The 24,297-nt window shown below is 39.0% G+C and overlaps 1 protein-coding gene across 1 annotated transcript in view; it reads left to right on the forward strand.

Annotated features, from left to right (window-relative positions):
• The window catches only part of MTR (5-methyltetrahydrofolate-homocysteine methyltransferase), a gene marked incomplete at both ends in the record, with an annotated part of 48,810 nt that overhangs the window by 11,365 nt on the left and 13,148 nt on the right, over nucleotides 1-24,297 (forward strand). The window contains 16 exons of the mRNA XM_080342249.1: nucleotides 118-177; nucleotides 1,853-1,947; nucleotides 5,950-6,050; nucleotides 6,395-6,456; nucleotides 7,273-7,340; nucleotides 8,124-8,200; nucleotides 9,614-9,726; nucleotides 11,134-11,274; nucleotides 11,939-12,124; nucleotides 12,709-12,888; nucleotides 13,864-13,980; nucleotides 14,084-14,224; nucleotides 17,391-17,480; nucleotides 18,125-18,277; nucleotides 18,903-19,010; nucleotides 22,519-22,619. Coding sequence (XP_080198375.1) covers nucleotides 118-177; nucleotides 1,853-1,947; nucleotides 5,950-6,050; nucleotides 6,395-6,456; nucleotides 7,273-7,340; nucleotides 8,124-8,200; nucleotides 9,614-9,726; nucleotides 11,134-11,274; nucleotides 11,939-12,124; nucleotides 12,709-12,888; nucleotides 13,864-13,980; nucleotides 14,084-14,224; nucleotides 17,391-17,480; nucleotides 18,125-18,277; nucleotides 18,903-19,010; nucleotides 22,519-22,619 — 1,793 coding nt within the window. The remainder of the gene's footprint in view (nucleotides 1-117; nucleotides 178-1,852; nucleotides 1,948-5,949; nucleotides 6,051-6,394; nucleotides 6,457-7,272; nucleotides 7,341-8,123; nucleotides 8,201-9,613; nucleotides 9,727-11,133; nucleotides 11,275-11,938; nucleotides 12,125-12,708; nucleotides 12,889-13,863; nucleotides 13,981-14,083; nucleotides 14,225-17,390; nucleotides 17,481-18,124; nucleotides 18,278-18,902; nucleotides 19,011-22,518; nucleotides 22,620-24,297) is intronic.

Consider the following 24,297-nt stretch of genomic DNA (forward strand, 5'->3'; position numbering starts at 1 on the left):
AAACAGCCATAAAAGATATTAAAAAAAAAAAAAAAAAGATAAAGCAAACCCACACAAACAAAAAAAACCAAGCAAAGTGAAGAACTCTTGAATATTTTGCAACTTGTTCTCCTATAGGCAGCTATTTTTGCACTCCAGACGTTGTTTGAGGAAGAGTATGCTCCCCGGCCTATATTTGTAAGTATATACTATTTAATAGTTTACTTAAGCCTAATTTGTGAACTAACTGAGATGGCAGTTGATTAAAGCACTTTGAAGTGAACGAAATAAGTATATTGGAAACATGCATGACTTTGAAAGGAAAACTCTTATGCAAAGAGCTTTATAAAATCAGCCTTAGGTAGCTGTGTCCAGCTTATCAACCTGAAGACTGAAGAATGACCTCATTCCAGTGCGTATTCATTGTGTCTTTCCACAGGAAAAGGTTTAATCGTGATATTTTTTCAGGCTTGCCGTCTTAAGGGTAATAAGAACCAGTGCTTCAAGGATGAGATTAACAAATTCTGCCATATTTTCAAGTAGCAAATGAGTGACCCTTTTGAGTCAGAAAAGACCTGTTCCTATATTCTTTCTCTAACATTTCTGTTTCTTACAGCAGGCAGTTATGAGGGCATAGGAATGAATATAGAAAAAGAATGGGTTTGTTTTGAAAGTTATGATGTATTCTTCCATTTTTCTGCAGTTTACAGCCCAGGCTTTCTGTTCTGCAGTTTCTATCTGTTTGTACCCTTTGTTGAATGTGTTTACTTCTTTCTTGAACCCATGTTCAAATCTGTGTGGGACTCAGGCACCCACAAAACAATCTGTCAGTAGCTTTTGCAGCTTGCAAATGCACTGGTTCAAAAGGTTGTGTGATTTTGGACATTCTACCTGATAACTTCCTTTGTGTCTTGCCATTTTTCTCTTCAAAGTGATGGTGAGCAGCTGTTTCAGATTCCCTTTGCTGTGTAGTCATGGTATTTATAGCTCTCTGTCAGAGGCTCCTTTAGTCATCTCTTTTTTTTCATCCTGAAGAGTCCTTGTCTGTTTAGCGGCTCCATACTGTTAATTTGTTATTCTTTTCACCTTTTTGTTTTCCACTTCCTCAAGTCAGAGGGGAATTAGAATACATACAGCAAAGTGCAGACATCAGGGATTTGTATGACAGCCTAGTGATATTCTCTGTCTTGTCCATTTCTTCCTTTGTAGTTTCTGATGTTTTACTTTACTGCTAGTGAGCTTTGAAATTGCATTCATAAAACTTTCTTCTGTTACTCAGATTAATTTCTCAAACAGTAAAGACTAATTTGGAGGTGTCATTATGTAAAATTTTTGCTGTGTTCATGACTTTGTACTGTATCATTAATGAGTTTCCACTTTTTTTATTATTCAAGTCGGTTAGTGCTGAGAATTGTCTGATTATGTGGTCAGCTAGCTTGGTTGCCTCATTTTCTGCTCCCTCTTTAGTTCAGTTAGGTTGAGAAGTGCAGCCCTTAGCACAGCTCTCTCTAGGATTCCACTGGTCACCTCCCTTGACTGAGTAATTTGAAGGAAAATAGCATCAATATTAAAGCACGTTTTGGTGTAAATAATGAATTTACCTTTTCATGGAGTCTTCTAAATTCATTCCATCTTCTGGAGGTGGAGAGAGAGAGAGAAAGAAGACTGGTCAAAGGTTTGCCTTTCCATTAGTTAAAATATTTAAAGCTTTATAGGGAAGAAAAGGTTTAATTTTTCTGTTTGGATTGTGCCGTATCACTTTGAGTGGAGCACAGGTCCCTCTGTTTTGACTTTTTGCAGTTCAGCCATTTAAATTATTGTATTTATTGTTAATTTAATTATTATTCTTTCTCTGTATTAAATTGATATTTAGGTTTCTGGAACCATTGTGGATAAGAGTGGACGTACCCTCTCAGGCCAGACAGGAGAGGCATTTGTTATTAGTGTTTCCCACAGTAAGGCACTTTGGTAAGGAAAGGTATCTTTGTTTTAGTAAGTTGTCTGTAGATTGTGATTCTTTTATATTTTAACCCCTTGCTTGCAGCTAAATGGAAGCTATACTAACTGTGGTCATATTTAATCACATATATTGCTAATGTGTTCTGCTATTGTTCCCTCAGCGGAACTTATGTTTCCAAAGAATGCTGAATTTTTAAAACATTGCTCTAAATAATCTGGCGGTTTGTGTTGGCAACAGCTGCTGAAATTGCAATTAGGTCAAAGCATTAAAAAAATATCTGAAACTGTAGTTTGCCATTTCTTGCTCTCAGATTGTGCAAGGAGCTAATTCCTGGTATGGGCAAAGCTTATATCTCTTGCTTAGAGGGAAGCAGTGCCAACTCAGAATGTTTCAGGCTGGCTCGAAAGAGCAAATAATAAGATTTCATTCCAGTATTCTTTTTACTGAACTTTTACAAAAATGTATCTATGATATTCCCCGAGTGTTTTTCTCAAGGATGTGCTCTGTTGTTTTGAGAGCTCCTGATGCCTCCATTTACTTGCATTTTTTGAGTTCAGGCAGAAAAGTTGAAATAAGTATGAGATTAAGATCTGTGAAAATGAATTATAGAATCATAGAATCATTTGGGTGGTCATTTTGCAAGGTTTTGTATGTTGATTTGAATACTGTTCCCTGTTTCTCTGTTCTTCTGTTTTTTCTATGACCCATTCTACCTCCTCCTTGCCTCTTCTTCCCTCTTTACTGGTTCTTCACACAAAAACTTACACTGAAAATAGGTGTTTTTTTCCTAGAATATTCTAACTTAAAATACTTAATTCACTGTTAGCAGTGCATGCCATGCACATTGTGATGAGCCATTGTTTGTTTTTACGACAAAATTACAGCTAAAACGCGCAGTCTGTCATCTCAGTGATACAAAAGCAGAAGACTGAATTCACAGCTTTCTTGACTGCCCTTGAGGCTCTGCTTTCCCTGACCAGACGGTGCTCCAGAAGTAACATATGGAGCCTCTTGGAACAGGGTGGCAGTTCACTCCTTGTCTCAGCGTCACAGCCTAGTGATCCATATTTGGCATGAGTCTGTCTCAGATAATCGTGCTCATAACTCTCGTGCCTCTGAAGAGGAGAGAAGGGCACCGAAGCAGAAATCAAGAATTTATGAAACCATGTTTCATAAAAGCTATCTTATGGGTCTGAATGTTTAGGGTCTGTTTCCTATTCATGCGAAGGCGACTATACAGCACTGTGGCAGAAGGGTTTTATTTGCAGGAGCAGATTGCATTTAACATTGTTCCTGTTGCCAGGTTGGTAGAGAGTGGCTTTAGGGTTGTGAAAAAGCTGATTAGTAGCGGCATCCTAGGGATCATCTAATATATATTCATGTGTTTCTAATTGGGTTTTGTATGTCCTGTCTAGGCTGATGTGCTATCCTTAAGTCAGTTTGGTTTGGAGCCCTCTAAAAAGTGTGCGATTTGTGTCTGGTTGATATAGATGGTAGCTGAGAAACGCGTGAACTGTGCTTTGTAAGTGCTGAAAAGTGTGGCAAGCTGGTTGCCATGAAAGGTGCTCATACGTGGCATGGGTTCCCTTCATGTTATCTCAGCTCCTGTGATTGTTTCTGCTGTGGTAGTGTTAAGAAGATGTGCGCTGAGTTTAGGGCCCTCATGTGGTGTTTGTTCTGGTCCCAAGGGCACTCTGCAGCCTCAGCTTTCATAGGAGCTGATGCATGACTGCTGTGAAGAAATGAGTGAGGGAGATGACGTTGAAGATGAGAGTGTGATGGTTATGACACTAGGGTAGCAGTGACAGCATACCAGCAGTCTGATTCAAGGCTGCTGGCTTTTAAGGCATGGTTAATGGTTTGCTTTTCTTGCATTTTTTCTTTCGTGATTCTGTTGAGTGCCATGAGGACATGATACTGGCCACAGAAGGTATTTTTTGTTTCTGAATCAATATGCATGTCTCTGCTTAGTTTGACGTGGCGGTATTGCAAAAGGTAGCGCCTGGATGGTGTCATGCTTGTAGATATATTTGTCAGCAGCCCCTGTAGTGGGTAGTCATTCAGGCAGTCTGGAGGGCCAGTACCCAGTAAGTCAAGTGAGAACACCAAGAAGTGCTTGTTTGGTGAGCTTACTGGCTGCTTTTGCACTATCTCTCTGGTAAGGTGAGGCAAAGAGAATGACAGGTGAGTTTGTACTCAGAACCAGAGACAGATGGATATTAAATGTGGAAGGGCAAGGTGAAGCTGCCTAATACAGGAGAGAGCTTAAAAAGAGTGGGTGGTGAGTGTGTGCTGGAAGCTTGTAAGTTAAATGACTCAACGGTAGTAAATGTATTCATCTGCATTTGACAAGGACAGATTTGTTAACAGCTCTTACCTCATTTTGCTTCAAAATTCCTGAGGGGTAAGCCCCCACTTTGAAATAATTTCCAGAACCTCATTGCTGTAACTGTGCATTTGTATCCAGAGGATCTGTGTGAAGGATTTAAATGTGTGTAAACACTGAATAGGGAAATGAGAATAAAAGGGTTCTTTTAAAGTTTTCCTGTTTAAATAGATTAGCCCATATAATATTTATTAGAAAAAGCAATTCAAAGGTAGAGCTGGCTGTTTTTAAAAATCAGAAATATATACCCCCCTGCCAAAAAGAAAAAAAACAAACAAAAACCCAAAACACCCCCCCCCCCCCCCGCAAAATCAACAACAACAACCAAAACAAACAAAAAAATTAGAAAACCAAGAACAATCAAACCTAAGCTATTGGAAGAAGGCATCTGTGTATTGTTTGGTCTGGGTATGTGACTGCATGATCCTGGTTTTGGATATTGCTGTGAACCCCTTGGATGTCAAGGATTTGTGATTCTGTCCTACAAGTGAATTGGGCTGTAAGTATTTACTGCTAGTACATGTGCAGTTACCAAGCCTCTGCCCACTCCTTGAAAACAGGAAAAAAGTCGAAAACCATTTTGTGCTCCCAATCCTGGGCAGGGCTTTATTGCTTTTCACGTCTGGGAAACTAAATGGGCATATGTGCACTTGATTAACTTAGCTGTCCCTGAGGCAGCCTCTGTGGGTCAGTTAGTTGGGAGATGTGGTTGCTACCCATCCCTGTTTCAGTGCGTTAGCCTGCATCCTTTCTGAGACCATTATTCGTGGAAAGGAGAAAGCTTTTTTTACATTTTCATCTTGAAGCAGCACTGTGAGCACCTTTCAAGTTTCGCAGTGGTCATAATTGGGTTCTAGAATGGTGCAGAGAGATCAGAAAACATAGGTAAAAGATCTCTGTTACACTTTCAAAAAGAGAAATTTCCATTTTTAATATCTGTGTAAACATTTTGAGTGCAAGTCACATTTATGTATCTGTCACTGAACGAAAGAAAACATGATTTTTCTTCCTATAATGATAAAATTGTCCTGTAAGCTTGTTCATGCAAAAATTCTTCTGCTGTAGTGCCATCTAGGTTACTAAGATACAGCAGATTGCGTTGCTTGAGCTTAGTTATGACATGAGGCATCTTTGGGGAGGTACTAGTTTTTTTTCCAAGTTGGACATAGTTTATGTATAATTTTTAAAGAAAATGATGAGTTAGTGGCTTGAAGGAAGTCTTATATTTCAGCCTTTTTCATACTTACTTCTGTAGCTCATCTCCTTTCCAGTCTGTCATTTTCATTCCACTTGTTCTCTCTCTCACCTAGACAATACAGAGCTGTTGTGTTGCTGCAGTTGCTGTCAAAATGCTGCCAGTTTCCTCCTGTATTTTGAAATGAAATCTTGATTTACTGTTCACAGTTCAGTTCAGTCCAGTCCCGCTCCTCCTTACACTTTTCTTCCTCCGGTGGGTTCTCCTTTTGCGCAGTCTTGCTGTATTGATGATGGTGATGATTAAAGAAATCGAAGATGGGGTTGGCCTTGTTGTGGATGATTGTGGGAGTTAGCACTAACATTCATCTGTTTTGTGTGTTAAAAGTAATTTTTACCTCAAAATAATGATTGAAAATTTATTTTCCAGTATCGGCTTAAATTGTGCTTTAGGGGCAGCTGAAATGCGACCATTCATTGAAACAATTGGAAAATGTACAACAGCCTACATCATCTGTTACCCCAATGCAGGTGTGTTGGTGCATGTTCCTGTGCGTACAGGCAGACAAAATGTAACTATACTGTTCCACCTCATTAGCAAGAATAGAGTTGAATTAGCTTGAAAAGGTGATTTTTACTATTAAAGAGATTAAGAATATTTTAAGTTGCTCAAAGTAACTGTTGTTAGTTCTGTAACAGTGAACCCAGAATGCTCTCTTGCATGATTAATAATCTATTAAGTAATGGTTGCAAGGGTGATGAGGCATTTCAGTCTGCATGCAAGTGTAGCTACTTTAAATGTGTCTTTTATGGAATTTAATTCTGTTCTTGTGGGCTCCAAATAAATTGTAATACTAGAAAAATTGCATTTCAAGGTCTTCCCAATACTTTTGGTGGTTATGATGAAACTCCAGAGGTGACTGCCAAGCATATAAAGGTATGAAATATTTCTCGTGAATGTGTCATATCTGACATACTAGTAGACAAGAATCCTTTGCTTCTATTTTACGTGTATATGTTATAGTATTGTGGTGTGTATTTTTTTCCTCAGATGGTTCTGTATATCACTTGGATAGTTTATATACAATTTGCCGAATGATAGTGCTTCTGAGATACAAGGTTAGGAAAAACTACATATGAAACTCTGAAAACCTTAATTACTTTTGTGTCCTATACTAAATAGTTTTCTTGCAGCTTGATCTATGGATGTTACTCATTTGCACTCCCGTGTTCTTACTTTTATGTTTGGGAACTGTTGAAAAAGCTGAGTGATTTTTACAAATTGGCAGAATTTTACTGAGTTATGTGTATAGAAACTACTAACGGTGTTGGTGTAGCAGTGCAGGTTGTCCTTCCACATGCCACTTGATCTGTGCAAGACAGAACTATTTGGCTGGAGCTGCTGTGTGTCAGCGAGAACACAGTATCTGCTGCACCTTAATTCCTTTCTTTAATACAGTATGACTAATCTTTGATACTCATCCAAGTTTTCCTCTGGGGCTTCAGTAAAAAATAGGCCAGTTTCAAACGTAGTTTCCTAAAATTAGGTGTTGAAATTGCTGGTTAGCCTCGAGAATCCACATCTCAAAACAAATCCTAAAGAGAAAAAAAATAGTACTGATGTTTTTACTTTATTTTCTTGTGATCCCCATGAATTGCTTAATATATGGAGAGAAAAAATTTATATATATATAAAAGATATATATAAGATGCCTTTAATGTGAAACAAAATCTCTTTCCCTTCCTTTTACAGAATTTTGCTTTGGATGGCTTGGTTAACATAGTTGGAGGTTGCTGTGGTACTACGCCAGCACATATCAGGTACCTCATGAGCTACAACTTTAGGTGCACTGGGGATAAATTAAGTGCTGTTTCTGTGGAGCAATATTCCCTGGCTTGTTTTAGAATTTCCTGAAAAGATGGATCACTTGAGTGCCAATAGCAGCAATATATGGAGTAGAAATAACCCAGCTTTCATAGCCATGTGTATTGTTGCAGAATGAGTAGAGGCATGGTTCAAAGAAGGATTATATCTCTGCTATTTTGTCATCTTAATTTGTTTCGGAATTACTCCTCCCTCTTTACCCTCGGATAGAATAGACTTCCTGTCTCTGCTCCTGTACACTGTGCATTATTTATTTTCTGGCCCTCTTAGCCACAGGTGAAACTTAATGTTTCCTTTGATGGTAGAAGGAACATGAACACCACGAGTCATTCTGGCATCTGAGAAACACGTTTCAGCACAGAACAATGTTTGTCCCTTTTTTTTCCCTGCAGTCAGCAATTGCTCGTGAATAGAGTTAGTCAGTGTGGTTGAGGACTGGTTCTCATATTCATCAAGTATCCCATTGACATAGTATCTCACAATCTGTATTTGATAAATCTTCAGCTTTGTACATTTCCTGCAAGTAGTTATGATAGGATCTTCTGGGAGTATGTTTTTGCCTTCGGCGATACAAAGTGAAACAAGCTAATAAGTCATGTCTACTACAGGGCTAAATTGGGTGTAGGTATATATCTGGTATGTTATGCTTGAGTCTTGTCTGGAGTGGTTTAATTTTAATCAAAAGCTTTACTCTTCACTTTCCTCTTTCTGTAACACAGGGAAATTGCTGAAGCAGTGAAATTCTGTAAGCCTCGCGTTCCACCTGCTCTCTCTCAAGGATACATGCTGCTGTCAGGTAAAATGGAGTGTAACAGTTTGAACTTTATAACTCATGCAACCTTCCTTTACAATTTATTTGCCGTTTTCGGCTGATCAGAATGGCAATATGAGTTTCTGGTTCTACCTGAATCCAGCAAGCTTGTGGATGTGTAACCTCTTCTAAATCTTTCTGCTTGGGCCAAAAGATGAATGAAACATTTTATTACAATCTTCTTTAATGTAACCAAGCCAGCACGTTTTACTCTGCAATTCTCAAGCACTTTGTAATGGTATCTTTATCCTCACTTTGCAACAGAGAGTTCAGGTAATCTGACTGCACCTGAAGGCAGAGCTGGGGCAAGATGGTTGCCCTGTGTTGCCTCAGCTGTTGATCCAGTTGTACTGGCACAGTTTTTCAGAAATACATCCAGTTCTAGAGTGTCTTTTGTTTTAGCAAAGTCTAGATCTGTCTATGCCTCAGCCAGGCCTTCTTCTAAGCCTTCTGGACATGTATCCAAGTAAAACCTTCTTTTTGGGCTGTTATTTTAGTCTCTACTTCAATTCAGCTTACCATGAATTAAATAAATCATAGTTGTTCTGTGGTTTCATGCATTATCTTATTCTCTTCTGCTGTAAGGTTTGTTTTCCTCCAAGTTTTCTGCTACCCAGGGGTCCCAGTTGGCTTGTTTCTCTGACTTTTGGTACATGGTTAAGAGCTGATCTCGTTTGTCAGTCAATTCAGTCGGCTGCTTCTTAGGTGGTGGTAGAGTCATGAGATAATATAGCCAGGTGGGGATTGGTCTCTTCTCCCAGGCAGTTAGCAAAAGGACAAGGGGGGCGTGGGCTTAAACTCTGCCAGGGGAAATTTAGGCTGGATATTAGAAAGAAATTCTTTACAGAGAGAGTGGTCAGGCATTGGAATGGCCTGCCCAGGGAGGTGGTGGACTCACTGTCCCTGAAGGTTTTTAAACTGAGATTGGGCATGGCACTTAGTGCCATGATCTAGTAAATGGACTGAAGTTGGACCAAGGGTTGGACTTGATGATCTCTGAGGTCTTTTCCAACCCAGTCGATTCTGTGATTCTGTGATAAGGTAACTGTAAGTTGAAGTACGTGTTTATGTGCATACCCATAGATGCCCAAACAATTGTAGCTACATGCCATTTTATATTGATCAAATTGACTGTTATTTTTTATGGGTCAGGTAAATTATTGACTGTAATTGATGAAGGATAGAAACCTTTGGCATATGTGTTGGAAGTTGTTTCATTGCATTTCTTTGCTAGTTACTCATTAGTGTTGTGCACACCCTGATGTGCTGAGGAATCACTTTTCTTAAAGAGAGAGACACCTCTATTTCCCAGCTTAGAAAAGGGCTTTTGTCATTTTTACGCATTTTTTTTCTTTTCTGTTTTTACAAATATGTTTAAAAATATCTTTTTTTTTTAAGGTCTGGAGCCATTCAGGATTGGGCCATATACCAACTTTGTTAATATCGGTGAACGGTGCAATGTTGCAGGATCACGGAAGTTTGCTAAACTCATCATGGCAGGCAACTATGAAGTATACATTTTAATAATAATGTTTATAGCTGATGCTCTGATTTTTCATTGCTTCATTGGACTGTGTTATTAGTTGTTTGTTTTGCTGGCACAAAGCACTATTCTACACCAGTTACAAGACTAGGAAAACAAGGAGAATTTACTTTCTCTCTGTCCTTTTTTTCTGTGCTTACCAGGTCCTAATAAATTTGTGAAAAGGGTTTTACAAGAGTTTTTTTTTTTTTTTTTACCACAAGTGTTACAGTGTTACAGGAAACATGGCTTTACATTTTTAATTAAGTTGCAGAGATGATGATGGTTTAGCAAATGTCCTAGTCTGTGCTGTATCTAGGGGTGGATTTACAGAGGAAGGAGGAAGGAAAGCAGGGGGTAATCTCTCCTTCTTATGTGTGGGGTACATTGGATTTGGGATAGATTGTGCCACTGTGCAGCCCTCCCTCCCTTCTCCAATCCTAGTCAGCATTATGGTTGCATCCGATCTTTATATATTATGCTTTGATCACTGGCTCCATCATGCTATGTGAGACTTGCTACGGGAAAGTCTCTCAGAAGGTAATTGCCGCCTTGAAACAGTTGCAAGGCAGAAATGAAAAGGCTAGAGAGCTTGTTCAGTACTGCTATCAATTGTTACTGAAACATTCAAACAAATAGTAAAGTGATATTTCTTCAGAACTCAGGCTGTGCCCCGAAGTGTGCTCTGCTGTTGTAGTTGATGCAATCAAAATTAAAGCCTTAGTTTTTTTTTTTTTTAGGAAGGCTGACTCTTAAGCTCCTAGAAGTCATGAAACTTTAAACACAGTTTGTTGGGGACTGAGCAACTAGAAACTTACTTTTTTTTTGTGTCCTCAGTCTGCAGAGTGACAAAAAAGAGAAAATAAACAGACATAGGTGTTCAGATATTAATGTGGGCTAGACAGAAAACTTTTGTACTTTCCTTCTCCTGGTGATTATTCTGCAGCTGGAAAAAAATGCCCAATGACCTTCAGAAATTAAGTACTCCGTTATAAAACAACAGAACTTGTGATGCAAGCCCTTTATTTTATACCATCAAACAGACTGTTTTCCTGTGATCTTGTGCAGCTGGAAGTCCTTGTTACCTTGCAAATTTTAAATCATTCAATTAAGCATATGGCCAGTGGTCTAAAATCAATGGCACTACTGGCACATTAGGTCTCTTGAGTCATGTTTCTATGAACAAATTAGTTATCAGTTATGCTGTACTAACAACTTTAGTATGTTGTTGTACATCACGGATCATGGCCATTTCTTTTTTCTCTTATGGAATGTCTTAATAGATTTTTAAATTTTTGGCTGCATGCTCATTTTGCAGAAGTGAAATGTTATCCTGAGAATGACTAAGCTTTTTTCTACTGACTGTTGTTTTGTTTTTTTTGACTTTCTTCTTTAGGAAGCCCTGGGTATAGCCAAATTGCAAGTTGAGATGGGGGCCCAGGTACTTGACATCAATATGGATGATGGGATGCTGGATGGCCCTGCTGCAATGACCAGATTTTGTAACTTGATTTCTTCAGAACCTGATATTGCAAAGGTTGTAATCGAGCCACTCCAAAGCACAATAAAGAATGATTTATTGAGTTGGAAATTGCCCTTCAGAAAATTTTGATATTGATTTATTTAGTAACCAGTTCAGGTGCTTAATAAGCAGACATAGTTGTTCCCCAAGAGGAAAAGGTACTGTTATAGAGTAGGCCTTTGGGTGAAGCAGAGGTTTTTAATATTCTGTATCTGATTTCAGCTAAATACATGGCAGTGCTTTTCATTGGTTAGAAAAGCTGAATGCAGGTTTCTTTTGCAGCAGCTATAAGCCATGATTTATATATTGGCAGTGCACAACAGTATTGCTTTCCACAAAACTTAAAATTGCTTTGAATATAGGATGGTTTTAAAAGATACTTCTGTAATGTGCATTCTATAAGTCTGAGTATCTAATTCAGAAACACAAGACAATACAGGGAGACGTAAAAGTCTCTATATGATATGTGATAGAGTTGCCATAGAAGCTCTTGAGTTAAATTTGCTCCGAATTTTGCATTTATAGCAAAGTGAATCTACAAATACCATCTGGAAACTTTTTATTCATAAATGCTGATTATTGTTGTGTGCATTTTTATGTCCAAATGGGCAAGCAGCACGTGGAACTCTAATTCATAACTTGTATGTATTCCCCTGGCTTACTTCTCTGTTATTTGCAGGTGCCATTATGCATCGACTCCTCAAATTTTTCAGTGATCGAAGCAGGTTTGAAATGTTGCCAAGGGAAATGCATTGTAAACAGCATCAGTCTGAAGGAAGGTGAGGAAGACTTTTTGGAGAAAGCAAGGAAAATTAAGTTGTATGGATCAGCTGTGGTTGTCATGGCTTTTGATGAAATGGGGCAGGTGAGTGTACCTTTAAAGGAGAGGTATTTTTCCTTCTGGAGTATGAGCATTACTTACTCTTGTGCAAGACAAAGTTGTTTTGTTTCCTTGACACAGGTGATTCAAAGAGGTCTGTATAGTCTAAGCAATAGCTTTGAGCCTGATATGTAACCCTTATGCTGCTCACGTGGTTGAGGAACCCATGTACTCCTCTAAGTGTAGCTCTGCTAGCGCAGGGATGTGTCTCTTGCTATTCAGTCATGCTGAACTCTTCTTCATAGAAGTTTGTTTTTAGTTCAGAAACTGAGTTTTGCATGAGAGTGGAATCTTTGCGAATTAGTCTAGTTACATCAAAAACCACATACTAAACTTCGCATAGGATGATGAAACATTGGGGAACAAAATTGTTTTGTATGAATTGAGTCAAAACTCCACATACAGGTGTGGTGATATTTTTAGTACAAATTCTTATGTATAATCCTTTTCTACTATTTGTCATGTTCAAATTCTCAGTCTTAAGTAACTGGAACCGTAAATGATTTCTCAGCAGGTTTATTTTTTATGTTGTCTGTAAACTTCATGTCAGAATTCTTTTTCTCTGCTAGGCCACAGAAACAGAAACCAAGATTGCAATCTGTTCCAGAGCTTATCACCTTCTTGTGGAAAAAGTGCACTTCAATCCAAATGATATAATATTTGACCCTAATATTTTGACCATAGGAACTGGAATGGAAGAACATAACCTGTATGCCATTAATTTTATCAATGCTACTAAAACCATAAAAGTAAGCTTGTTTTAACTTGAAGTGTTTTTCTGAGATTACTTGAAAACCCAAACCACTACAAAATAGAAAAACATTCCTCACCCCCAAATAATAACAAAACACTGCTGCAAAATGATACGCATCTTAAATTAGCAAGGGATGTGTTCCTCTGAAGTGTAGCGGTTCCACAGTATTGCTGCATTTCCAGTGGAAGAACTCTATAAATACATTTCAATACATTATCTCTACTGTAAATACAGTATATTAATTAAATGAGGTAGCAATTGCATTTGTGTTCTATCTAAAAGGACCTCTTTGAAGGCTGGTGAAAGCTGCCTTTTAAAATTAATGAAATTTCCATTACTGTGGAAGAGATTTATTCAGTAACCTGACTTTTTATTTAGCCAAAATGTGTGTAAGGAAGTACTGCAGTGAAGAGCATCACCTGAATATGGCCAAGGCAGCTGCACTGTTGTGTTTCACGAGGCAGCCTGATTGGTCTGGAGGTGCTCTGTCAGTAGCATTCTGGGGCCTGAACATCTTGCAGGGCTTCTGGAAGGGAGGGTGCACCCTTGGCAGTAGCTGCTCAGCCACAGCCTGCTCCTGAGACATGCAAGCAGTCAGGCTGGCTACTCCTTTTCCAGGAGAGTGGGGGATGGGAGAGCCCTAAGTAGGCATGCATGGGGAAAATCTGGAATGCGGCTGTGGGAAGACTGATACGTTTAGAAAGCACCTGTGACTATGGAAACCACAGTTGTTGCTTACACATAACAAGGCTGTATCCCTGCATCTTTTTACTTGTATCTTTTTCTACAGAGATTTGCATTGCTTTTTATGAATTTGAGTAACTAGAAGGATCTGGAACAGGGAAGAGAGCAAAGGCATGTAGCCAATGCACGGCAGCTCAGGGGCTGACTGTTTTATAGACTGAATACTTTGCTTAGGTTTCCTTTTTGGGAAGCACTTTTCTAAAAAATCTATGTGCAATTCCTATAGGAAACACTGCCAGGAGCCAGGATAAGTGGAGGTCTGTCCAATCTGTCTTTCTCCTTTCGAGGGATGGATGCCATTCGAGAAGCAATGCATGGGGTGTTTCTTTACCACGCAATTAAGGTATGATGTGCTTTTCGCTTCCAGATGTTTGCAGTTGGCAGATGTGCAGTAAGTACTATATCTGACATCCCTGGCTGGGGGATTCCGTATATCTTTTTTTCAGTATGGCATGGACATGGGAATTGTGAATGCTGGGAATCTGCCAGTGTATGATGATATCCACAAGGAATTGCTACAGCTGTGTGAGAATCTAATCTGGAACAAAGACCCTGATGCGACAGAGAAACTTCTACGTTATGCTCAGGTGACTTCCAGTTTTAAGCTTTGAATAGCTTAGCACCTGGGCTTTAACACCTCCCTGTTGATGATAGGTAAAACAGCCTATAAACTGCACCTGTCAATCTAACCATGGGTGTTAGAACTTACTAGTGATATTACAAGTGGTTCAGTTACTAATAGATAATAAAATGTGAACTTTCTGATAGTTTGAGCCTCTCCAGTTTCATAGGTGCCTTGAAAGGTCCTGCACCAGAGTTTTTCATATGCTTCTGGAGAGCAAGGTGTGTAGGCATTCTTTTGAAGAAAAACAAACCCAAAACCAATAAGCAAAAAATCCCAACCAGACTCCCTCGTAAACCAAAAAAACCCTCACAAACAAACAAACAAAACAACTAACCAAAAAAACAGAAAAGGCCGATGCAAATCAAAGCAAATCTTGGTGCTGGAGCTTAACTGACAATTACACTGTAGGAGACAAAGAGTAAACGTGTCTCTCTGGTGGTGGTGTTTTGCTTAGAGTATATGGAAAAGGTGAGATAGTTGCTTGCAGCTTCTGGCTGTGCAGTTTCTGGCTGCACCATAGGCTTCCAGTTCATGTAACTCATATCAGGAGTGAGGATCAGCCATTTAGTGGTTTTGAGATGTTGTAATGACTGTGATGATTAAAGACAAAAGGTTACACACTTGGGGGTTTCTAGATTATCAGCCATGAGATGACTGGTGAAATCCTATTCTGAACAGAACACACAGCAAAAATCTCTCTGGGTTAGGTGGCTCTGAGATTTAAGCGCACAAAAAGTATGTGTGCTCCTGGAGGTATTCTTTTGGTGCACAGCTTCATTTGGTTTGTAGTTTGCCCTATGGAGGTGTATGCATTTTAGGAACAATGGCAACATGTTGAAAATCAGTATGGGAAGATTGTCCCTATCCCTTGTGCTTAGGCTATTTTACATGGTGCTCTTAGTGTCGAAGCAATTCACCTGGGTGTGATCTTGTCTGTGTAAAGTGAGTTTTACCATTAGGGTTTTCAGGGTTGCATAAAGAGGAAGGAAAAATGAACAGGAATTAGAAAAGGATTGCCTAGGCAGTGTTTCTGCAGAAGGTAGAATGTCAGTTTTAATGGAGCATGAAAACTAGAAATGGAATTGGATGATGACTCCTTCTAGGTCTAGAAGTTTGGGAAGCCATGGTTGCAGTCTGTGGTCTTATTCATGGTGGTAGTTTTATTGTGGGAGTAAAACAGCTCCCAATTAAAAAAGAGAGGGACACTCTTGATTCAAAACTTTTTTAAAGCTCTATTAAAATTTAACATAAAATACTACCACTCTCAGGTTTTCATTGGACGTAAGCATGCTGACTTGGGTTTCATCTTGGCTCTGGACAAATGTAAGAGTCCAACTAGGGAGTCACAAGCCAACAAGAAGGATTGTTAGATGAGGTTTTGTCGATTGAGTCATATTTTAAAATACTTACTCAGACCTTCCTCTGATATAGTGGAATTGAATGGCTCTAAGTTCCTTTGTCTACAGGGTTTTTTTAAAAACACTAAAGTCTATTTATTAGTCAGTAAGTGCATATGTTCTTTTTATTTCAAATCACTGCAGTTTATTCTGCACAAAGAACATAGAATATGCAGTTGCATTTCAAGTATTGCACCTCTAATAGGCTGCCAGGGAAGTTTCCTCCTAGTTCCTTCAGGTAGTAGCAGTGTACCTTGCCAGTTCTTTGAATGCTCGACCTGTGGGGAGAAAAGAGGAACTTGATTCTTGCAGATTTAGGAGATCAGTCTTCATTGGAAGTTTGAGATTAAAAAAACCCCCACATTTTCTGTAAAGTTTGTAGCTGCAAACATTCTCAAACTGAAACTTTGTCCCACTTATGGCAATGGGAGTTGTGCTTCCAAAGGCAGTTTTTCATCCTCATCATGCAGGGTACTCATCCTGTTTTTGAAGATCCATATGTAGTGTTTGCCACTGTGCTCCCTGCATGCCCATCCTACAGCTTCATTGGTAATTTTTTGGTTGGAATTGTTCCCTTGCTAAAGTGTCTAGCCAGAGGTTGAGGAGCACTTGGTACCTTTTCCTTGAATCACAGAAGGGCTGAGGTGGGAGGGGACCTTTGGAGATCATCTAGTAGAACCCCCCTGCTCAGAGTAGGGTCAGCAAGAGCAGGACTTGTCCAGTTTTGTTTTTTAATATAACTAAGGACAGAAACTCTACAACCTCTCTGGGCGACGTTTTCCTACTTCTTTCATTCCCTTTGTACAAACCACACCTACGAGTGGAGTAAGGTTTGGCAACAAGAAGCTGTGAAATTAGCTAACATTCGCATAAATGTGAATGAAAACTTGGTTTCTGTTCTCATGAGTAAGTTCTTGTTTCCTTGTCTTTTCTCATGAATAGAGATCTTGTTTCCATGACTTTTCCCATGGCTCTATCTTTAAAAACTTGCTGATAAGCACTCAGAAGTATCAAAGGTTCCTAAGAACTGAAAGGTACTAGACTATGCGAGTCATTCCTTCCAAGGGAGGAAAAGAAATTACTTGGCGCAAGTACGGTGGTTGAAGCAGTGGATAGCGTGCTCTTCAGGAGCCTTCCTGGGGTGGGTGCTTACAAGCTTTCTTGCACTGTGTGAAGCCCTTTTGGCCTTCGCATAGCAAAGGGGAGTGTGAGTGTGAGGCAAAGAGAATACGCGAGGGTTTGGGATGGTCTGTGTGCTTGAGAAACAGTAGTTCCGTAGGCCGCCTGGTTGAAAACACATCTGTGATGTGGAATAATGTAACCTATTCTGTCAGAAACTGAATAAGTGCCAAATTAATTAGAATTTTAAAATTAAGTGTAGTGTGTGGGCCAGGAATCAATTTAAATTATGTTCCCAGAAGTAAAACCCTTAGGATTAGTCATTTCATCAATTTTAAGAGCATGAAAATTATTAAACTGCTCCCTGTATTTTTTTTTTTCTCCACTTTGTTTTGTTTATATCTTCACTGAGGCATATACTTTTTTGGATGTAGACCCTCCTAAGTGTTTGTAGTACATCACAAGTGTTTGCAGTATGATTTGCATGTATATAAAAAGCCTGTTAAATAACCTAAAATGCTGTTATGGGTCACTACTTGAAGTTATCCTCGCTTTTCTAAAAGTAAAGTTCATAGTTCTCCTTAAGCTTCTATGGATATCTTTCCTTTTCAGAATCATGCCCAAGGAGGAAAAAAAGTTGTACAGACTGATGAGTGGCGGGAAAGCTCTGTGGAGGAAAGGCTGGAATATGCTCTCATAAAGGTGAGTCTGTGCAGAACATTGTCCTGCCCATCAGGTCTCAGAGACATGATCTCAGCTCAGATTTTAAGGGACACCTTTAGCTTTAAAAAATCTTCAACTGCCATTCTTTTGAAAGCTATTAATTAATAATAAATAATATATTTAAGGTATTTAATCAAGGTAATTAATTTTAGTATCACAAAATTGGGGTGATTTGACTTTGAACTTCACAAGTTGAAGGCTTTGACCATTATTATTTTATTCCATTAGTGTTGGTAGTAACATACTGCTTTTAATTTCTAAGGTATTCCTTCTACTTTCTAGGGGTTTTTTTGGGTCCTTTAACAGTACTGCATTGAGTGACACTTGTGCTGAGGAAGCAATCTTTGAATGTTGGATTTTCTTATGATAAACAAGAAAACGAAATAAACAAACTTGTTAGTACTGACTCTTGCTCTGAATACCCTTATATGCCCTAAGAACTGTAGTGTTTTGTTTCCTGAGAAAACCAGTTTTAAATACACATTTGAGGTATTCTTGAAGACTAGCAGTATCTAAACTATCTGTTTGCTTTCATTGTGATTTTTTTTTTCTGGGGGTGGCAAAGCAACTAAATAAAAGCTTTATTTCTAGCAAGATAAAAGCTGCGCATTTTTTTTTCCCAGGGCATTGAGAAGTATGTCACTGCAGATACAGAAGAAGCAAGATTAAATCAGGAAAAATACCCTAGACCTCTAAATATAATTGAAGGGCCTTTGATGAATGGCATGAAAATTGTTGGTGATCTTTTTGGTGCTGGAAAGATGTTTCTGCCTCAGGTAATGAGAAGGCAATTTAATGTATTTTCCTAAGCAGCAGTCCTATTTTTTTCTTTACTTTGGAGTTTGGCTTTCTTTATGTTATTTTACATGTTTGTTTCCTTTCTTCCTGAGTGTTTTTGCTTTATTCGAAATGGAGTTTTAAGTCTGGGCCCATGAAAAGGACTAAGAGAGAAAGAAAAGATCCAAATAAAAATGGCTGTGTTTAGCATCTTCCAAATCCGGGCCTGTTTGTAGCTTCCAGTTCTATTATGAGTGGTCCAAGAGGTTTCACTGTGGAAGCAAGTGTCATGTGTAGACCCCTAGTCCAGTAGGGCCAGCAGCCTGCTACCACAGAATGCTCTCCAAAGCTGGAATCTGGGTTTGCCAATGAAATTGCATTTATTGTTTGAATGGGTATAGAAGAAAGCTATGAGAAATCTGAGGCTATGCCTATATGGCAGTCTCCTCCTCTGGAGACATTCAAAACCCACCTGGACACATTCCTGTGCAGTCTGCTCTGGGTGAACCTACTTTAGCAGGTGGGTTGGACTAGATGATCTTCAGAGGTCCCTTCCAAACACAGCCATTCTGTGGTTCTGTGATCTTTATTGTTTATATCCCCCGACTCTCTTTATCTGTGCAGGTGATAAAGTCTGCTCGAGTTATGAAGAAAGCAGTTGGCCACCTTATTCCCTTTATGGAAAAAGAAAGAGAGGAAAGGAGAGCTGAACAAGGCAGCACAGAGGAAGAGGCAAGACACAGTCCTTTGTCCTGTAACTCCTTCCTAGCATGCCATGACAAAAATGGAAATTATTTTTTGTTCCTGATGTTTATTCAGCTTTCATGCTGGAGAGCTGATGTAGTCATATGGAAACTGACAATCTTGGCGTAATTTGAAGTGGGTCTGAAATTCATAAAGTGCAGATTTTGTGGAACTCTGCTTAGTGGGTGCTTAAGCTGTTGTCACAAGTTTCCTGAAGGATGCCATAAGCCTTTGTAGACTTTTTATACCAATGGTACTTTTCTCTTGTATTTGCTTAGGTTTTTAATTCTAATGTTACTTATTTATGGTACTTCTAACTTTATGGCAAATTTTGCCATTTGTTTCTACTACTTCTGTCCTCAGTGAACTGTGGAGCTCCCTTTTGCATGTTCAAAGCCTGTTACCATGTTTCTCTGTATTCACCTCTTCCCTTCCCCCTAGCCCTGACTATTCTCTCAGCTAAACAAACTGAATTCTTCCATCTTTTTTCTTTATAGATCATGGCTTAAGACCTCTTGTTATGATAAAATAGAATGCTCATTGCACTTGTAGCTATGACCAAATGGCAGGGGACAATTGCTTATCAAAACAGGATCTGAATATAATTGTCTTTTCAGATGTGTGGTTTACTACCAGTTTCTAAAAAATACTTTTAATAAAGTATATAAAATATAAACAATTGAAAATATCCAGTGATTTTCAGATCTTTGTGGGCCTTTCATTCATAGCATTTCCTGTTTCACAGCCAACAGTTGGTGATGCCTGAGAATAGGTTTATCAACTACCTGTGCATATACTTGAAGTAATTTCTTCCAAAATTGGTTAATGGAAGATGTGATTGGAGCATTAGAAAATGAAGATATGCAATGTCTGTTGTTTCTCCATACTGATAAGAGATTCTGGTCGGTAGAAAAGAGAGTTCAGATGAATTGGACAAAATTCCCTTTAAAATACTCAGGTCTACATTTCCTATTATATTTATAATGTGATAGGTGCTTATGGTTTTTGTTGTTAAATATTTTTCTTCCCTTATTTTTGTCTGACTATCAAATTTAGGTTTGATGTACATCTACTTTTCTTCAGTGCTGTGGAGCCTTACCTTGTCTTCATGAATTCTGAGAGACAATAGCTGTTATCAGAATCTGGTATTTAACATGCGCCCACACACACACACATACACACACAAAAAAAGGCAGAATTTCTCTAACCTCTGCAGCAAATAATTTAGAAAGAAAAATGACCTGATAACCAAACCTTACTAATCTTAATGGAAGAAGGAGAATGCTGAGTTTCTTTTCCCATGCTTTTTCTGGATATGAAGAAGGTGTCTTCTCTCCAGTATCTGAAGCAGATCTATTCTCTGGCTGTCATGAGTCACCTTTCTATGCGTCATCCCTCTCCTGCTCATGCTGTTCTTTTTTATTTTAATTCAGATGACAATGCCAGTATTTGGCACCTTCTGATTTGGTCTGATGCTATTCAAAGTCAGTGAAAATCATGATCCCGTTGCTTCCATGAGCATTGGATCAGGACCTACTGTGAATCCTCTGGCACTTAATTCTCTGGCTAAAAAGAAGTGGAATTTGAGAGGTTCTTAAACTTATGGCAAGCACTCTGAAGAGACAGTGAGAGATTGTGTGGCTGAGGAGAGCAGGAGGGAAAAAGTAGGGCTTCTGTCCTTCTGCATCCTCTGCCTTCTGCTGGGCAAAGGACGTAGTGCCTTCCTCTTAAGAAAATGTAGTCACTCTTTAGAGAATTGTTGAGAGAGGAAAAAACAGCTGCACCTATCTCCAAAGTTAGATGTTGACTCGAAGGAAAACAATTTGCAGCCTCTGGTGGCTGATCTGGCTGATGTTACCCAGGCTACTGCAACCTCCGGGACAGTTTTAGTCACAGACTGCCTGGAAATGCAGAGCATTGATAGCTACACTTGAGGATAAATAGTGGTGGCTGTGGATCTCTATCAAGATTTTTAGAAAGAAGCCCTTTGGATGTGTGCCCAGAACTTGAGGACCTCCTTGCTTGAGACGGCTGAAATCACAGTGTGCCCTAAACAGGATTTATTTAAGATAGCATGTGCTCTGGCCCATGTTGTCTGCTGCTCTGCACAGATTTTACTTTCTATGCATGCATCCATTTTTCTTTCTTGGATATCAGTCACTGGTTAAATCATCAGTAGTTACTGGGTATGATGCATATGGACAACGCTTTTTGTTCTTTCCCGCGGTCTTGGATTAATCTCCCCAGTTTTCATTTTTTGTATTGATATACTGAGATGGCTAACTTACGGACCTCCATTTTGCCTTATTTGTTCCCTGGTCTTCTCCTGGTAAAACAGGACCACTGGGAAGATACTAGATCTTAGTAAACAGCTGCTTTGGTGGGGATCCAGGGATTTTGTTCAACAAATGTAAAAATGTGTTAGGACCATGGGCAATTCTAGTATCACTCTTGGTAATATATTAAGATTTTTTTTTTCCCCCAGAAAGTTGCAACTACAGAAGGCAATGTAGGTTCATGAAGCGCAGAGAACTACTCAGTACTATCCAGAAATATAACATGCTTCATAGAAGAATCTAATCTTCCAGTTCTGCCATCTGCAAATGAGATGAGATACTGGCCGGAAGAAGTTTTGTAGTCTCAAACAGAATATGCTCCGGTTTCCACTTTATTTAAATTCTGTGTAATTTAAGTAATCTGCTACTGGCATCTGATCTTGCACCAGCTCAGACATGGCACTGCAATAGCCTGGAGCTGCTCCAAATGACACCATCAGTTATTCAACTAAAAATCTATCGCCAAGGCCTGTGTCCTGGTGGGGAATTGCCATAGGAAGTTCACTGTTGCCCTGCGGAGAGGGCCCGTTTGTCAGGGCTGGATGCCATCTAGCCTAGAACCAGTCTGTGACAGTACAGTTCCCGTGCTTCTGCCAGCCTGCTTGTTCAGCTTACTCTGAAGCAGCCTGATCACTACGCTGAAATGTCTCCCTTGCTATTCATGTTGCATAAAAAATTAGTCTCTTCTGTTTTTTTAAATTCCCCTCATTCTTCTCTGCGTTACATTGAAAGATTTCTCTTGATGCATGAACAGGCATGTAATTATGAGTGTTTGTACCCTTTTGTTCTAAAGATTCAATCTATAAAAACTCTTTATTGGTGAGGTTTGTATTTGGAGCCAAGGTACCTTAGGAGTTCAGCTATTGCACTGCAAAAAATACTATCTATTACAGATGAAAAAATGCAGATCTATAAATTATTTTAAACGTTTTTTTAGTACCATCCATGCAATCTTCAATGATTTTTTGCAAGTTCTTATTACCTGGATCTTTTAAAATATTTTTTTAATATTGACTGTATTACCTCTACTGCACTTGACGATTACTTGTAGTACAATAGAAGTCTTGGTCATGGATTAGGATTGCACTGTTGAAGGATCTGTGCAAACATACTGAGGCTTTTAAGTAATTTAAGTTTTGTGTTCTTTGTTGGACTTTCAGGATCCTTATCATGGTACAATAGTACTAGCAACTGTGAAAGGAGATGTACATGATATCGGCAAAAACATTGTGGGAGTCGTACTGGCCTGCAACAACTTCAGGTAAAGAAACTAACATCAGGTAGTTGGGAATGTAAGTGTATAAGGGCAGCTAATTAATATATTAGGCTACTGGCAGCTGTAGTGATAATAGGGGTGGGCATTTCTTGGGAGCTGTCCAAGTTGTGGTTGGAATACAGATCATACCAGCTATTACCAATATTGAGGCAAGAAGGAATATAGCCTCCTCCTTTAATACTTTTTTTTCCTCATAAATTGGTATCTGAGGTGAATGCAGTTTAACACCAACCAAAACGTAGGTGAGAGTGTCAATTTTTGTATTAGTTTCATATTAGTTAAATATAATAAGAATGTCTTAAACATATAAGTATAATGTCTGAAGAAAACATACGAAATTGCAGTAGACAAGACTGCAGGTAGGTTGTGTGTTGTGTTGGCAAGAAGGAAGTTCTGTAAGATTCCAATGAATGTTTTAGTATGTTTTTCAAGCTGTTTGTTAACTATGAGGTTTTAAAAACTTCCTGGGGTGTGTTTTATTAAATAAGATATTCTCATCCTAATTTTGAGCTTCAAAAGATGAGACTTCAAGAAAAGTTAGCTCTTTCAAGGTCTCTGTACATGCAGCAGGGTTGGCAACAGTGTTGGAATGAACAGTCATGTTTCCATCAGAGCTCATTGTCAAGTGTCTGTGAAATGTTGTGCAAAGCTGAATCTGCTTTGAACTCAGTCTTACTGTTTATTCCTTTAGTTTTGTTTTTGACTTGGTTCTGTAATTTGCTCTAAAAAGAGCCCAAATGATCTCTTGATTTTTAACACATAAAGAGCTGAAGCCAGTAGAAGTGCTGTTTATATGCAGTGCAGTCTGTTTTGTTATCTCTTGAAATGCTGATGATTGTTTTCAGGCCTTGCTGAGCTTTATTTAGACTTAGTGAACTGAAGGCAGTGTTTTCTGTCACCATGAGTACGAGTGAGGCGGAATGAAGCCAGCAGGCTGAGGTGGCTTACTTGGAAAAAAAAATACATAAAAACTTTGGCAGTGGCTAAGATGCAAAAGCATAAAACATGTGCTTTAATGAGACAAAAACCCCTTGATATGAATTATCTTATGTTCCTGACATAAGGTACGATGTCCACAAAACCTGTTCATTATTGCCCAAATAATTTTAAAAATGCCACTGCTGTTGGTTAACCTCAGTAGGCAGCAAAGTACCACCCAGCCAGCCTCAGTGGGATGGGGAAAGATGAAGGGAGAATAAAAGCAAGAAAAATTGTAGGTGAAGATAAAAAATTTTAACAAGTGAAGGAGAAGAAGTGAGAAAGAAAAAAACAAAACAAATTATGCAAATGCAATCACTCACCACCTCCCATGGGTAGACTGATGCCGAGACAGTTCCTGAGCAAAAGATAGCTAACATGCTAAACCCCTTCCTCTCCTTTTTTATTGCTGAGCACAACATCATATGCCATACAATATTTCTTTGGTTAGTTTGGGTCATCTCCTTGGTTGTCTCTACTCACAGACTCTTGTGCATTCCCCAGTCTATTCCCTGGGGGCTTAGAGTGAGGAACACAGAAGGCCTTCATACTGGACAAACACTGTTCATCAGTAGTTAAAATATTAGTGTGTTATCAACGTTGTTTTTTGGTCACAAATCTGAAACACAGCACCATGCCAGCTGCTGTGAAGAAAATTAACTCCATCTCAGCCAGACTCCGTACA

This window comes from Nesoenas mayeri (assembly GCF_963082525.1).
Source record: "Nesoenas mayeri genome assembly, chromosome: 3".
Lineage (NCBI taxonomy): Eukaryota > Metazoa > Chordata > Aves > Columbiformes > Columbidae > Nesoenas > Nesoenas mayeri.